General features: G+C 51.7%; 5 protein-coding genes and 1 non-coding gene across 6 annotated transcripts; 2 read left to right on the forward strand and 4 right to left on the reverse strand.

Moving 5' to 3' along the window:
* Positions 1-1,832: 1,832 nt before the first annotated feature.
* Positions 1,833-2,244, reverse strand: J4E84_006084 (uncharacterized protein; the record flags this gene model as incomplete). The annotated part of the gene is made up of 2 exons (XM_049388676.1): positions 1,833-1,969; positions 2,031-2,244. 2 exons carry the CDS (start codon positions 2,242-2,244, stop codon positions 1,833-1,835), a joined length of 351 nt encoding a protein of 116 aa, XP_049243575.1.
* Positions 2,245-3,783: 1,539 nt separating this feature from the next.
* Positions 3,784-4,962, forward strand: J4E84_006085 (uncharacterized protein; the record flags this gene model as incomplete). Its single annotated transcript, XM_049388677.1, has 1 exon — positions 3,784-4,962. The coding sequence occupies one exon, from the start codon at positions 3,784-3,786 to the stop codon at positions 4,960-4,962; it is 1,179 nt and encodes a 392-aa protein (XP_049243576.1).
* Positions 4,963-5,472: 510 nt separating this feature from the next.
* On the reverse strand, positions 5,473-6,820 carry J4E84_006086 (uncharacterized protein; the record flags this gene model as incomplete). The annotated part of the gene is made up of 3 exons (XM_049388678.1): positions 5,473-5,978; positions 6,032-6,638; positions 6,692-6,820. The coding sequence occupies 3 exons, from the start codon at positions 6,818-6,820 to the stop codon at positions 5,473-5,475; spliced, it is 1,242 nt and encodes a 413-aa protein (XP_049243577.1).
* A 410-nt stretch (positions 6,821-7,230) lies between these two features.
* Positions 7,231-7,369, forward strand: J4E84_006087. The gene has a single exon. It is a non-coding gene; the product is annotated as a tRNA-Ala (tRNA).
* Positions 7,370-8,076: 707 nt separating this feature from the next.
* On the reverse strand, positions 8,077-9,868 carry J4E84_006088 (uncharacterized protein; the record flags this gene model as incomplete). Its single annotated transcript, XM_049388679.1, has 2 exons — positions 8,077-9,059; positions 9,109-9,868. The coding sequence occupies 2 exons, from the start codon at positions 9,866-9,868 to the stop codon at positions 8,077-8,079; spliced, it is 1,743 nt and encodes a 580-aa protein (XP_049243578.1).
* A 1,304-nt stretch (positions 9,869-11,172) lies between these two features.
* Positions 11,173-13,588, reverse strand: J4E84_006089 (uncharacterized protein; the record flags this gene model as incomplete). Its single annotated transcript, XM_049388680.1, has 2 exons — positions 11,173-13,018; positions 13,245-13,588. 2 exons carry the CDS (start codon positions 13,586-13,588, stop codon positions 11,173-11,175), a joined length of 2,190 nt encoding a protein of 729 aa, XP_049243579.1.
* Between the last annotated feature and the right edge of the window lie 1,727 nt (positions 13,589-15,315).

Consider the following 15,315-nt stretch of genomic DNA (forward strand, 5'->3'; position numbering starts at 1 on the left):
AAAAGAGGTCGACATTGAGACAAGTGAGGTCAAGAAGTTGGTACGAGGAGTAGAAGTACGGACGGGTTATCACGAGTGGACGGGTCGAGTCGAGGACTCTGCGAGGGGCGATCTGGTAGGCCTTTCAGCCAGGATGAGCGGGTGTGGAGCAAGGGTTGATTCCAATACGCGAAAGCTAGGTGTGATAGCGGAGTTTGGTCGGTTCATTCGGAAGCATCTCGAAGATGAAAATGATACTGAAAGCCAGAAAGAACTGTTGGCGTTGAACGATATCGTCGAGCGGCGTACGGCTATGCAGGTCCTTGACTTGCAGTATACCAATTCTCGTATTCGGACTCAAAAGGAAGCGGTTAGTCATTGCGAACGCCTCCAAACGACGTCTCCGTTCGAGATCATAGTACTGACTTCACTTGCAGTTATTTCACCTCATATCCGCGAACGATTCTGCGTCGGCTCAGCATATTGCTGAAGAGTCCCGCCGAATCGCATGGGCCACTAGGAGCGATGCGCAAAGCATGAAACTTCTCGCTCTGATGACCACAATATTTCTACCAGGCACGTTCGTCTCAGGTCTCTTCAGCACGCCAATGTTCCAGCGCGAATCTAGAGATAAGGTCGACGACACCATTGTGAAGGTCTGGAAGCCAGGGCTGTTCTTGTACATCGCAGTCTCTCTGCCGCTCCTGCTAATGACTCTCCTGGTCTGGGGTTTGTGGACGTTTGGGTATAAACTGAAGAATGAGAGACATGTCAGGGCTGCAAGGAAACGCCTGTTTCATACTGCTGGGTCTACGGAAAAGGAAAACCTAATCATGAGGCAAAACACCATCACATGAACACTTCCTGTGGCTTTACAATAATTATCCTCATATCCTATGGGTCTTCAAATGGGTTTTTGGGAGACTGCTGTTGCTTCAATATCATCTGTATCCGTTCCACGTAGATGCTCATGCTGTGCATGACGATATCGCCGAACACCACTGCCTCCAGTGCTGTTGGGTCGACATGCAATGGGAGAACTTTCTTCAGTTCGCCAGTCTCATCAGTCTCGCCTCTCAGGACCACTTGGTCTCCGCTAGGGAGGTAAAAAGGCGGGGGGACTACCCATTCCCCTCCGGTGAACGGTTGCGTCCATGCCTTAACAAGGCTCCGCATATAGTCTTCCTGCGCAAGAGGAACAGGGTCCCCTTCATTGACAAATGATATGAAAAGCGATGATTTCGTCGTCGGACGCAAAATCGCAGGTTTGGAAATCGGCGGTCCTCCAAATGTGACGCAGTCTATGCACATAATTTTACACACTACATACAGCGGCGCCTAGATCAGCCAAGTGCTTGAGAGTATAATGGGCTCACTTACTTGCCAGCGGTCGTGACCATGGAGAGCTATTCGAATGCATAGATGCAAAGAGAAGCTGCGCAATTGCGGCACCGCTCGAATGGCCAGTGAACAATAGGCCTACTTCACCTAGGAAGCGATTCTCAAACAACTTGACTATCTCGGCTGAGACTATAGATTCCATGTTCTTTGCGAGCGCAAGAAGACCGCGATGAAACTTCATGCCTACCCCCAGCTCGTCGCAGTCCATGGGATCTGTATTCGTGTTCACAGCCCACTCCATCGGAGAATACATAGGCCATCTGGTAGCGCGAAATGCGACTACAACCGTATCATGCCCGTCGACCTTCGCAGCATGTAAGCAGAAGGGCCTACTGTTTCCGGTGACACTCTTCGGCCCGCAAAATATCGTGTCGTCCGATGATTCATTAATCTTGTGAACACGTAGAGCCCATTTTGCTGCGAGATCGACTTGTTTCCAGTGGCCTTTATCCCTACATTCCCTTTAGTTTCATATTGCAGTTCTTATTCTCTTTGATCACGTACAACTCAAAAGGATCGGTATTACCCCGGAGAAGATGATTCGGATATTGTTCGATCTTACCAATGTAGTCGATCAACTCGTTGTCGACTTGGAGATGTCAGCGAGATGTTATGGGTGCTCTTGATTCATGCTGCAAGTGCTCACTCACGTTGATCGGCAATGTCGTGTGAGAAGTCAATATCGTTCAGCTTTTTGAAGGCTTTAGACAGCGCGACCGAGTTCGAAGTACTCTCAGTAGACTGTGATACACTGTTCGAGGAAGAGGCTACAGCTCCGCCGCTTTCAGCGACCACAGTCTTCGTTTTCGACTTACGGAAGATATTCCGAAGTCTTTTGTTCGCTTCTGCTTTTGACTGTGGCATCTTGAGAATATGCCTCTATGATGACTGCTCTGATCATGTCAAATTGGTCGTTGCCGCCTGAACTCTTGGCATCGTTACACAGCTGAGGGGTACTCGGATACCCGACCTTTCCTCGCGATCTTGGGAGACGCGTCCCTGGTAATACCACCTTTCCTTTATGACACGATGGATCCTGAAACTTCTGGAAGCACTCCAGATGACCACATCTACGACGGTACCTTTGATGCGATCTTCCGGCTGCTCAGTACCGTTTATTGGGACGGCTTGGAGAGGGAAATACGCGAACTCATTCTTGCCTATCAAGATATCGAGACGTACCAGCCGAATTATCCAGACGAAAGCAGTGCCCCGGATCTTAGCGCTTGTAACTTTAAGCGTTTCTGTACGTTGTTGAGTAAGTTTACGACTGGCGAGCTCAAAAACCATGGTACGCACGCTGACCGAGCTACAGCACCCTATGTCAAGGGTGACGATGCATTCGATTCCGTAAGATTGCATAGTCGCGCAGTCGAACTTGCCCAAGGTACATGGACTTCTTCCCGTATGCTCGAATCGGAAACGGCTAAAGGTTTACGTAGCTCACCTAGGTCTCGATTCGAAATCACGTCGTAGTCGGCATCTTCTTCAAACGCTAGGTAATTCACACTACAGGCTGTATGTGTGAGTATTGTTGATACGTTATACTAGGGCTACTGGATGTCGATGTGGTGCACGACGGTATGGACGACGTTACCATTGGCAGACATTGTCATAATCCACGTGGTATGTAATGGGAAAATGAAGAAAGCTCAGAATTTGTAAGTTGATTGGAGATTTAGGCGAGACGTTCAGACTACCTAATCAGTCGCATTTTTATTTTCGTGAAATGCGTTGCGAAGCGTGCCAACAACCCCTGCGAGAATATTTCTATTATGAGTGTAATGAAGGATGTGTCAGGTCAGTTCGCACCGCTTTGTAGCCTTCAAGCTTTGCTAACGCTCTGTGTCTTTCAGTTCGATTCCGAACTTCTACATTCAGGATCAAGAAAACAACGATATCGAGGCCCCAGATTTACCCCTTGCGTCTCAGCCGCCCGTGAGGCTATGCGTTGCATGTACGCGCAAAGACAACAAATTGGCGACATGTAAGCGAGAACACTGTCGCAAGATCTTTCACCCCAAAGTTGAAGACAAGGGTATGACACTTTCATAATTTGATATGTCCTTAGACACTTAAACTCTTCTAGGAATGGCCTCATTCAGGGCAAAGCTACGGACCTTTGAATTCAGGGAAAAAGACGGTCCATCCAGGAAATCGAACGGTTCATCCGAGTCGCAGCTGAAGAGAACGGCTTCCAAGCTTATTTCTCCCACACACTTCGCCAATGCAGGACTACTTCACGTCGCTCTCACTTTCGGGCCTCTGATGATAGAGAATGGCGTGCCACAGTGAGTCATCGACCCACTACCTTGTAGCATGGTACTGAACCAACCTATTAGCGTCTACAAATCCGACATTTCGTGTCGGCCCATACCGTCTCTCCGATACAAACCATCTCTCATGAAGATGATCTTTTCTGAACGGGACGCGACGGACGAGACAGTCCTTATAGGACATGTGTACGATGACAGAGCCAACAAACGCGTGATCAAAGAGCTACACCAGAAACCTAGAACAGATCGCCGCATTCTTGGTTGCGCGAAGAAGGTATGTGGTGGTGCACTCTCTGGACACAATGTGCACTTGGCAGATGGAGAAAAGGACGTGATAAGGCGTTTGGTCGAGGCTGGCTCTAGCTTTAAGATAAAGGGAAAGTCTACTGATTGGGTCACTCAAGCGCGATCGAACCTGCGCAAGGCCTCGCTACCGATAGTCGAGGCTATCAAAGAAACCTTTGAACACGAGATCAATATATATCTCAAGCACTTCTCCAAGGTTCTGTCGAATCCCGATACCCGACTGAGTTGGGATTGGCGAGACAACAATTGCCAGACCTTCGCGACAAACCTCATAAAAGACCTGCGGATCTATGGCACGTTCCATCACATGCCCTTAGCTTTCATTGATGATGAAAACGTTCGCAATGCGAAGGATTGGTCCTGTCCTCGATACGCCATGTCCTTCGGGTCAAGCATCGACACGCCGATAGCGTTACTGCGACCGCAACCTCGCTCCCTCATTTGGAACTTCTACCACAGACACCGGGACAACTGCGATATTGTGGAGTTCGGAGAAATATACCGTAGGAAGCCTTGCGCCTTTCCGACCGAGGCATGGCTGCTGCTCGACGGCATTGAAGACACTGGAGAAGCGAAGATTTCGTTAGTAGATGCTCTGTGGAGCATACCGAGGGACTCCGTATCTATCTTACACACCCATCTCTTGCGCGACTCATCGGTGTACTCCAGCACGGAACAAAAGGTTTTGACCAGAGAGCAATGGGTCCAGAATCGTCTTCGCGTAATGCACCAGCTGGATGTCTTCGCAAGTCTGAGCGGTGCGCTCACTGCAGCGCTGATGGAACAACGGATCGAAAAACGACATCTCATCGCAAAATCCGCCCATCCTCTTGCCGAAGACTATGGTGACTTTCACGCCGAAGAAAGAATGAAGATCTTTGATGTGGGTGGGCGCTTTATATACTCCGTCTCAGGACGTGAGAGAAACTGGCACAAAGCAGAGTGGATGCATCTCTTTAGGAAACTAAAGAACGGGGAACAGGTCCACAAGAACTCCTAATATCTACTTGACGCCTTCACCTTATACAAGATTAAAAATTGACTAGGTCTAGAGCCTACATCAACGTTAGATTATCTGCTTTGTATGCTTCTATGTTAACGTAGGCTGCAGGCCTGTTCAGTTTTTTTCTTAGTTAACGTGCCTTGATAGTCCAGAAAGCCCGTATAAGAATAGCGCCTAGTCAGAGTGGCACCACCTCCTACATGAAAAAAACCGAACAACTGCCTCCTAGAAGTCTACATTACCCCGAAGGATATGTGAACTTCAACTCTTACACTAACGTAGACGGCAGAGTACCTGTTTAGTTTTTTCCTTATATGAGGTGGGACTGGATTTGAGTTGGCGAGATCAAGCGTGAAAGGGTATATTGAAACGTATCGATACGCTCGCCTGGATGGAAAAATCAAGAGCCCAATTCTTCTTTGGAAATACTCACGCCGTGTAGGAAAGAAGTGTACGCGTAAGAGCACGTATCAAAGGAGAAACCCCCTTGAGCGAATGCCGCATCACTCAATCGTCCGAGCCGTCCTCAGGCAGCTCCCTCAGCACGCCCTCCACAATCTCAATGAGCTCATCAACGTCCGGTCGCTCACTTGGCTCCAGTCTCAAGCACTTCCTCACCACCTCTTTGACGCTGTCTGTGATAGCATCCTCGGGGTTCGCCTTCTGCTTGCCCCTCTGCATACCCTCGTCTGGAAATCTCCAGTCACCACCCAAGACACATATGCTCAGACTACCACCAGTCTCGTCTGACCTAGCCTCGAAGGGGCTCTTGCCGACTAAGCAGGCGTAGAGCGTGCAACCGAGCGACCAGATGTCGACCTTGGTGTCGATGACAGAGCCGGTCTTGACGTCGAAGAGTTCCGGAGCGCGGTATGGCATGGTGGAGTGTTCGGCGGCGGTATCTTGGATTTGTAGGGCGAGGGAGCGCGATGTGACGGGTGTTGGGGACGGTGCGAGGGAGCCGAGGTCCATGAGGATTGGTGTCTGGCCGTCGTCGTCTATCATGATGTTTCCTACGCGTGTTAGTCTCTAGAGTGCGCAGTTATGAGATGCATGCGATGCATACCAGGCTTGATATCTCGATGCGCGTACGCCCGTTCTCCACCAGGCGCAATGCCTTCGTGTGCTGCTGTTACTTCTGACTCCTCTAGCAGTCCTTCTGCCTCTTGCTCGTCGTCCTCGTCATGATCGCGATTCCGCCTGCTCGGGCGCATCTCCATTGTCTCCGCAGCTTCCGCGTCTGCCCTCTTCGCATCCCTCCGGACCTTCTTCGCCTTGCCCTCGCTCTTCGCGCCGCCGGGTCCGCCCTTGATCTTGTACTGATGCATTGCCTTTAGCGCTTTGCAGACACCCAGAAACAGCACCATGAGTCTTCGCTCGGGGAACTTTGTGTGGTTGACCAGGTTCGCGTTGATCATATCTTGCAGGTTGCCGCGACGGTAGTACGGGAGGAGGATGTATACGGTCTTCGCGGACGAGTCTGACTTGTCGGTTTCAACGGAGTAGTCGATTGAGTGTATGATGTTGGGGTGCGGCGAGAAGAGTGTGTAGGCCTCGACTTCCTTGAGCGCCAGGCTCACGCTTTCTTGGCCGAAGGGACATCTAATCTTCTTGAGGGCGAGGAGTTGTTGATTTGAGTTGTCTTGTACGAGGTATACATATGAGAAGCCACCCTGTGTCGCGATGAGTTGACTGAATGCAGTCCGTTGTATGTGGCTCAGCTTACCTCGCCCAGCAGCCGTAATATCTTGAAACTCCGACTGTTGATCTTCAATTGTGGTGAGCTAGGAAAGCAAACCATGCAATTCGTGAAGGAATAGACAACGTCCAGGAAGTATGTGCCTAAGGATCCCATCGTGGCGGTTTCCGTTGCGACTGCGATTTGTTTTGTTTGCGAAGCTATCGACAGCTTGCGGGAAGGCGGTGCCGAGATAGACGCGCGGTCAATTCGAATTGTCGAGTGTCGCAATAGTACGGAGCTTATTTTTGGGTGATGAGGGGGTGATCTAGGCGGAACGATAGTGACGACGTGTTGTTTACTGTGATAGGATGTTGGTGCTGACGACGAGGTTCCGGGTTGCGCCAAGGCGTGGCTGTGAACCCTGGCAGTTGCACGCTTCCGATCGCCTGCGGAACGTGGTCGGGAAGATCCACGTGCCGCTAGCCCGAAGCTGGCGTTAGCGCACCATCACCCAAAAACCCGCGATATAATCCAAACTCCACGAATACTTGCCAACAACCTCCCAAAGATGAACAGAACATCCAGGGCGTGTGGCTCAGTGGTAGAGCGTCCGCTTTGCATCACTTTTCGCACTAGTCCCAGTGCGGAAGATCAGACAATTGCGGAAGGTCCGGGTTTCGGTAAGTCTATATTCGCTCCATAAGTCGAGCCCACTCGCTAACAGTTCCAAGATCACCCGCCCGTCCATTACATCTTCTTTTTTTGCTCTTTTTTGCTGCCTTCTGTTTCTATTTTTGCAGGCTGTAACATGCTGTCACAAGAGCCAAGCATATCTTACGAACCTAACTTGTCTAAGAACCTAGGAGAACGTTACTTAAACATTGAAAAGTATAAAGATGCACACAAACGCTGCTTGCATTGTCTTGCATTTTGTCTATGCAGCAAAGCTGCAACAGCCGTATCTTGCCTTGACCTGTGATACTCTGCTATGAACCACCTCTACGTCTAGTACCCAAAGAGACTAGATTCTTGAGATTTTTAGAGGCAACTTCGACATTTCCTACATACGTTATTAGGCCCGTCGCACATCATTGTAAGAGACTAGCTCCTCAAAAAGATCACCTCCCGCTAATTGCCAATCCAACCGCATCACCAACCACCTGATCTACCACAACATCTTCATCAGGCCGCAACCTGAACACCATGCAGCCTACATCAACGCTAGATTTTCCAATCCGCTGATATTATCCCACTGTATGCGGCAACACCATCAAGTTTCAACCCTGTACTCGAGGACCCTATCTCATACAAGAAAAAAGCTGAACAGGTTTGCAGACTACATTAATGTAAAAGTATGCAAAGTAGCTAGCCTAGCGTCGATGTAGACTCTAGGGTGTCTAGTTTTTCCCCAAGTTGACGTGACCCCCCTCTCAAGGTGCGACATCCTTCGGCATCCCATCAACCCCCAGATCAATCTCCTTGTCCAAATTCTCCAAGAACCCCTTGCCGCGGAACTCTTCCTTTCCAACACTCTTATCCATTATGCCCGCAACCTCCTCACACTTATTATACCACATCCTCTCGTAGTTGTACTCGTCCGCGGGACCGTCCGGCATCATGATCCACTCAGGTATCGCGCCTTTCTCTTGCTCATTATCCTTGTACCACCAAAACCTCGCCGTATCATCCTCCTTTGTGCGCCAGTTACCGCGGTTCCAGTTGTGCTGCAGCGGAGAGTGCTTGTCCCATCCGCGGACGAGATGGCGGTAGTAGGCAATGGGGTGAATGTATTCGTTTGTATCGCCCAAGTCGCGGAGTTTGGTCCATTTGGGCGCTTTGGTGTCTTCGTTGTAACACTCGACTTCTTCGTGGCCGGGCATGCGTTGCCAGGATCCGATGAAGTAGTATATGCCGCTGTAGGAGTCTACGAGGGGACCTGTGCCCCAGCTGAAGTCGAAGTTGGTGTGTGAATGAGGTGGAGAACGCGGCGGAGGTTTGAGTGTATCGTGACCGATACCGGGAATGGAGATCTTTGGGAGCAGGTTCCACGCTTTTTGAATGAAGTTCTGGTGGTGATAGGTGCATGCGAAGCGGAGGCGGAACAGCCAGCGCGTGTACTGGTCCATGGACAGCTGGAAGGCATGGCGATCGATGGTGAGGTGTGGAGAGATGACTTGAAGCATCCAGCAGAGCGTTGCTGTGGAGATGTTTTCCGAATCTCCCTTCATATCACCGAAAGCGTCTTGTGAACCACCGCCGATATTTGTATGGACACCAGGAAACCAAACCTGCTTCAGCTCCGGTGTTGGTCTATTGGGGTCGTCGACTAGATCTTTAGGAATGTACCAAAGAGTAGGGCGGAAGGCCTTCCGACGCTCATCCAGAGCCAAGGCCTGGAATGCATGCTCGATATCTACAAATCGTTAGCCATAATCACACGCTTCGACACCACTAAAACTCACTCTCTGTTAGCTCGACGTTGTGAAACCCATACTTCGTCCTCGACCACGCCAGATCAATACCAATCAGATCGGGTACACCCAACGAGCCAACGGTATCCCACACACCAACCACCTTCACTTTCCTGCTACCTTCACTGACAGCAAGCTCACCATGCGGCCGGATGTCCCATACTTCCGCCAGCAGTTTGAGATCATGCCAGTCGATGTTCATGACATCTACACCCTCTTTCTCCATCTGCAGACCCTTCTCGCTGAGCTTGCCCTTGGTGAACCATCTGTATTCCTTCGTCTCACGAAAGTCAACACCCTCTTCGTTTCTTTGATACAGACGATACAGCTCCGGAAAGAATTGCATGTTGACCGGTGCAATCACACCGATATCCGAGACCAGCCCGGCAACCGCACGTGCGGTATAAGCTCCTCTCGAGAACCCGAAACAGAAGATCTCGTCGCCCGGCTCGTAATTTTGCACAATGAAATTGTAGGCTTCGATGACGTTCTCCGCAAGACCAGCTCCCGTGCCGCCTTGTCGTCGCCTCTCAGAGGTACTGAGATTCCCGGTTCCTATCCCGGAGTCATAGTACACGATCTGGTGGAATTTCTTCGATGCGTCGTCCTTGTCGGTGCCAACACGCGCTATCAAGCGGCAGAGTCTGGCAACATTTGAGGGTATGTTGTCTTTGCTGCTGACGCTAGATTGCCATGTGCCATCGCAGCAGATCACTAGCCGTCGTCTCCAGGCGGTGTTGTCGTTGACCATGATGTCAAATTGCGAGTTTGTGTAAGCAAATGAGAAGAGAAGAACAGAAGTTCGGTGGTCTGTAAGGCACAATGTCGAATAGGAAGGAGGAATGCGTATAAACAGATACAAGAACGCTGATCAGATACCAAGGCTGAATCGCAGGCAAGCGCGTCGGACGTCGTTATATGACACTCAGGGGTAAGCAAAAAGACAAGTAAGTACACGCAGCACGAAAGACGAAGCTGACCGGTTCCAAGCCACGAAGCTGCATTCAGGCAATGGGGCAATGAGGCAGCGCACCTCTTCTAATTTATCCTCATCGAGTCGTACACCGTGAATGGTCGATCACCGAATGCCCATGACGGACGCCTAATTCCCCATGTCGCCAATGCGCCCGCCGCATTGTCCAGGTGCGGCTGAAGGAGGCTGCCAAGCGACCTGTTTGAGCGGGATGAAGCGCTGCTCCTACCCGCACGCCTTTGCATTTTCACCGAAGGACGGGTCAGACCGTGAACGCTTTCAGGGTGGTCTGATATGGCGCGGAGGTGTTGGAGTGAGAATTGCTCGTGTTCTACGCATCGGCGCGCGATCTGAACGCGAGAGAATGCGGTGTGCGTGTATGGGGCTTGTGCACGCGATCATCATTGCCGTCGCTACTTAGCTTTGCCGTTTGAACTTTGATTGCGATATCGAAAACACTGTTTGTGCGCGTGCGGATAGTTGTGAACTGATCAATGTGTGATGGGTGTCGGGGGATCATGGGCGGGGTCCAAGGCGCAGGCAACGCGGTCAAGGCGTGTCAGCAGGTGTTGCCCGAACCCTGAAGTAAAAATATTCAGGCAACGGCAGGCACAGCCCGTCTCCAACTCAGAATGCCACAATGACAGTCAGACTACTGTCAAAAGCCGCATTCCTGTTACACCAAGGTCAGCTCAATACTGCTTGTTTCACTCGGCACGTGCATGCCGTCTCAAAAAAAGGCCGAGTATGCTTGCACCGCCCGAAGGCGGCGGCAATGTACCAACATTGATTCATCTCGTCAATACCCTATATCCAAAAAGCGTTCTATACTATCGCTGAATATCAGATCGTGACCAACAGTCGCTGAAGAGCAAATCCGTGGAGTATCCCAGTGCCGTCTGTCGCGATATGGCGCCATTTTGGCGCAATCCCAGAGTACCATTGTGGCAGCCCCAGGCGTGCCTACATAACGCCCACCATCCCACCATGAAAAGAACGCTTAATCGCTGAACATCACAAGACTACTTCCTGAAACTTGTACGACAATCCCGCGAGTCGTCAAAGCCCCTGGCATCAAACACTCACATTGAGCGAGGTGAGTTACCAGCTGTATGCGGCCGACTGCCGTATTGAGATCCATCATTAAAGCCCTCGAAGCTTTCACCTGATGACATCCTCCTCAGATCGTTGTCGTCGCCCATGTCGACGTCTTCCATCTCGTACCGTCCCGCCCCATTCGGGTTCTGCGGCGGTCCCATATTGGCAAAAGAACTGTATTGCCGTGGGGGCGCCGCGGGCGGAACGCCAGCACTGCTGATTTGTTCTGCGAGGCTCGGCTTCTCCGCCAGATTGTTAAGCATGGCGCGACTCGCGTCCAACATCGATACGGCGTACTCAAGAAAGTCCGCTCGCTTGGAAGAGACGGAAAGCGTCCAGCGATACTCGCATAGCCTGAGCTTGTAGAACTCGGCTTCCTCCTTGGCGGGTGCCGTAGCCCATAGCAGCGACCCAAAGGTGCCAATGAGCGTAAAGTTGACTTTGGAAGCAAAGTACCAGAAACCTTGCAGATGCTCCGGCTTCAGACGGTTCACAAAGTCCATAGCAGAAATTAGCCGCGTCTTCGCGGCGTTGCGGCACATGAAGAGACCGTAAGAGTCGGGGTTGGTGGAGTCGAGCGATTGCACTATGCGCCTGTGCAGTGTAATCTCCGTCGCAAAGTACGCGAGATGCAGATAGCCCGTAGAGGTGAGTTTGCCCTTCTCGGGAACGTTCATCTTGACCTCTGCGGGTAGCTTCTCGTGCCATTGACGAAGCTTGATTTGCACAGGCTTGGCTCGTGCGAGGATCAACTCGGTCGACTTTCTCCCCGCATTGGCAAAGTCGTGGATCGCCGTTTGGGTGTAAAATGTGTCCATGACCTCAGCCATGATCTGCGTGAGCCCAATCATCTGGGCAAACAGTATCCGGCCTCGGTGGCTCTCTACCTGCTCCTCTTCAGATTCTTCCTGGCGCGTCTCGTATCCATCTCCTTCTTCAACAAAATCGTCTTCTGTAATCGGCTTCACCGCCCAGTTGGCATTAAAGATGTGCGATGGCCGGCCGTGGATGAGTGAGCTCCACTTGTCTTGCATGTACAACGCCCATGCGATGCGCTTCCTCAAGCCACGCTCCCAGAGAGGCACTGACCATGATGAGCAGTCGAGATGCAGGCCTAGTTCTTGACCAATGGCCACCAGCTGTGTTGTCAAGCTCCAAGAGTCCGCTTCAGGACGTTGCAGCAACAACAAGCCAGCCTGTATCGTCGACAGTTTAGGTCGCTCCATAGCCAGTGTGAGCGCCTTCATAGCAATCGCTTCTAGCCGCGCTGCATCAGGTCGGGAGTAGTTTGCTAGCTTGGGGTCGAGAGACCACCAGTTGAGCGCCAGGATGTACATGCCAGCCAACAAGGCTGGCGAAAAACCTCGATCGCCTCTGCGATACCGCTCGACAAACAGATGTTTCTGGATGATGGGGTAGTTTGGATGTACTACTTGGAAGTAAAGATCTAGTAAAGCAGGACCATGTGGGTGCACAAGCTGCTCGACCTGACCCAACGCCTCAGACTCGCCGGCGAAGTCTTGTGTGTTCTCGTCAGGTAGCATAATGAAACATTCATGATCGTTCACACGTCGAAGCGTACCAAGGTCGAAGGTCGACTCGTTACGGGTGTCGAACTGTGATAGGCCAATGAGCAGCGAATCGAATGGAGAACTCAGACCGATGTATCTGCTATGTTGGCGTCGTTGCAGCCCTAATGTCTCTCCAAATTGAGGCAGATGAAGACTCGCTATTTGAGATAATGAGGGTTGAGGTGGTGGGGGACTTGGCGCAGTTGCTGTGATGGTGGGTGTTGATAGTGCTAATGGCGGAGGATCTGAGTCGACGGATCTGCCAGAGGATGTCAGCACGACATCCAGCTATACGCCGACGAGCCAGAATGCCTGGCGAGGGCCACAGCTCCCGGTGCCACGACCACATGCGGGATGAAAAAGCAAGTAGGTTGCACATGCGCACGTGACTTGGTAGCGTGACGCAAGAGGCATAGCAGATGTCGGAAGTGATATATCTACGCGAGCCGTGGACGTGAAGCAGTAGCGGGGTGGCCTAAACATACCTCTTCTTGGTGTTGTTTGGCGAGTCCTTCTTCTCACCGTCGACGACTTTCCTCTTCCGCGGCAGTGGGCTTTGTACAAATGTACACTCCTGCTTGTGGAACTCGCACAGGACACACAAAGCAGCGCCCTCGTGTATCACACAGCGGCTCTTCCTCCTTCGGCACGCGTCACAAGGGCGTTCCCTCCGTGAGCGGATGTTAGATACTGGACCGTTGTTGGACGTGGGCTTGCTCAAGCTCTCCTTGCTGGATGGTGACTTCTGTATCGTGCGAGGACGAGCTGGTGCTATAGAGACAACAGGACGTGGGCCCATAGCCGGCTGCTGCATTGCTACGGCCGTCATGGCTAGCTGGCGTGGTGGAAGGGTGCGATAAGGCTATGATAGACTACGGCCCGTTGGCTAGTTTCCGAATCAGGGTGCAAGTATCTCGCTATCGGAAGCAGGGTTCGTGACAGGTCTTATCGCGTGGGAGATAGGTAGTTCAATCGGTATATGGGAGATATCCCTGAAATGCAAATCCAGTTGGGTAATCCAATGGACAGTCAGACGAGTCCTACTTAGGGCCCTAGGTTGCCGGTAACGGCGGCGAGGAGTATGAGGTGACTGATGGTTCGCGCCGTCATTGAAGGTCTACGAAAGAAGTAGAGGATGGGCGGAGGCGGGCGGGATGGCGGGATCAGCCTGGCCTTGGAGCTTGGAGACCTAGAACCCTGTGTGGGGAGAAAGCAGGCGCATAATCGGGGGTGGCAGTCGTATATACTGGAGTGTCGCTGGAGAGCGCGCTGCGAGAGTCTTTTGTGGCAGACATGTGCTCGGGATGGGTTTCAAGATGCAGGGTGCACGGATGTTGCTTGGAGGTAAGCTGGATGGGCTCTAGCGGCTTCCTGCATTCTATCTTACGTACAGCCGAGAGATAAGGACTTTGCGGTGGGCCAATGGCTGCCGTGCATGGCTTCCCCCACCTGAATAATGTGATCTTTCCATTACTCCAGCTCTTGCTTATCTGTGCGTCTGTACTACACAGGATCCAGTTTAACTGTCTCGAGGAATTACTCTTATGTACTCGTTACCATACTCCATAGTTTTAGTATTGGCGCATGCACGTCACCCACGGCTACGCATCATTATCGCTCGCCTAGCACTGGTAAACAGTTGACGACCGTTTGAGGGACCTTGCAGCTGACAGTTGCACCGCTGAATTTTTCTTGTTGGCAGCCTCGACAGCACATGGCACGACGTGAGGGATCCGACATTTTGCCACATTCCGAGGTTTGCACGAGCCGCCTCATCGCAAGGCAGCTCGCCCGACCATGCCAGTATCCATGGTAATGGTATGAACGGCCTCCGCACGTGTCGCGTGTTCTCCACAAGCCCTACTGCCATACTTAGCATATGACCCCTCGATAGCGATCTCCGCTCCGCTCTGCCCCTGGTCTCGTTTCTCACCGCTCGCACTTCAGGCAAAACGCTTTCCGCTCCGACCACCGGCAGTGCGCAGGACCCGAATATCTCCGCCAATCCTAGTCAGCGAGTTGCATCTTGCCGTTGCATCTTGCCGTTGATGTCATAGCACTTTTCGCCGTTGACGCGATTCAGGGAGGCTGGGTGAAGAACCGCGGCGCCGCCAAACCTCCCAAGACCGAAGAAGGCTGGAAAATCGGATGCGATCTACGCCAGTGTACGTAAAACGCAGGCTTAGCCTCGCACTGCCAGCGACCTCAGACTTGGGTTGCGATGCTGCGGGATGACAGATGGATACCCAGCAGCACGCCCAGTACTTCCACATTCGTCCTCGCTTAAACTACCTTTTAATCTCTCAACAACGGAACGATATATCCTCCTCCGAGTACTGGAGGTCGTTGTCGAAAGGCCCGTAAAGAAAGTCAGATCCCAATATTCCCCTCATCGCCGGCTTGATGCGACTGGCCTAAGTACCGGAATGAAATCCGTCCGCTCAACCGCATGTAGATTTGAAAGACCATGGGTTCGTGGTTGACATTACGAGATCTTTAAGCGCAGATCCGCATGTGAGAGACTAGAGGGTGTGGATTCTGCCCAGGCTGATGACA

Source organism: Alternaria hordeiaustralica, assembly GCF_023758085.1.
Source record: "Alternaria hordeiaustralica strain BMP 2776 chromosome Unknown scaffold_11, whole genome shotgun sequence".
In the NCBI taxonomy this organism is placed as follows: Eukaryota; Fungi; Ascomycota; class Dothideomycetes; order Pleosporales; family Pleosporaceae; genus Alternaria; species Alternaria hordeiaustralica.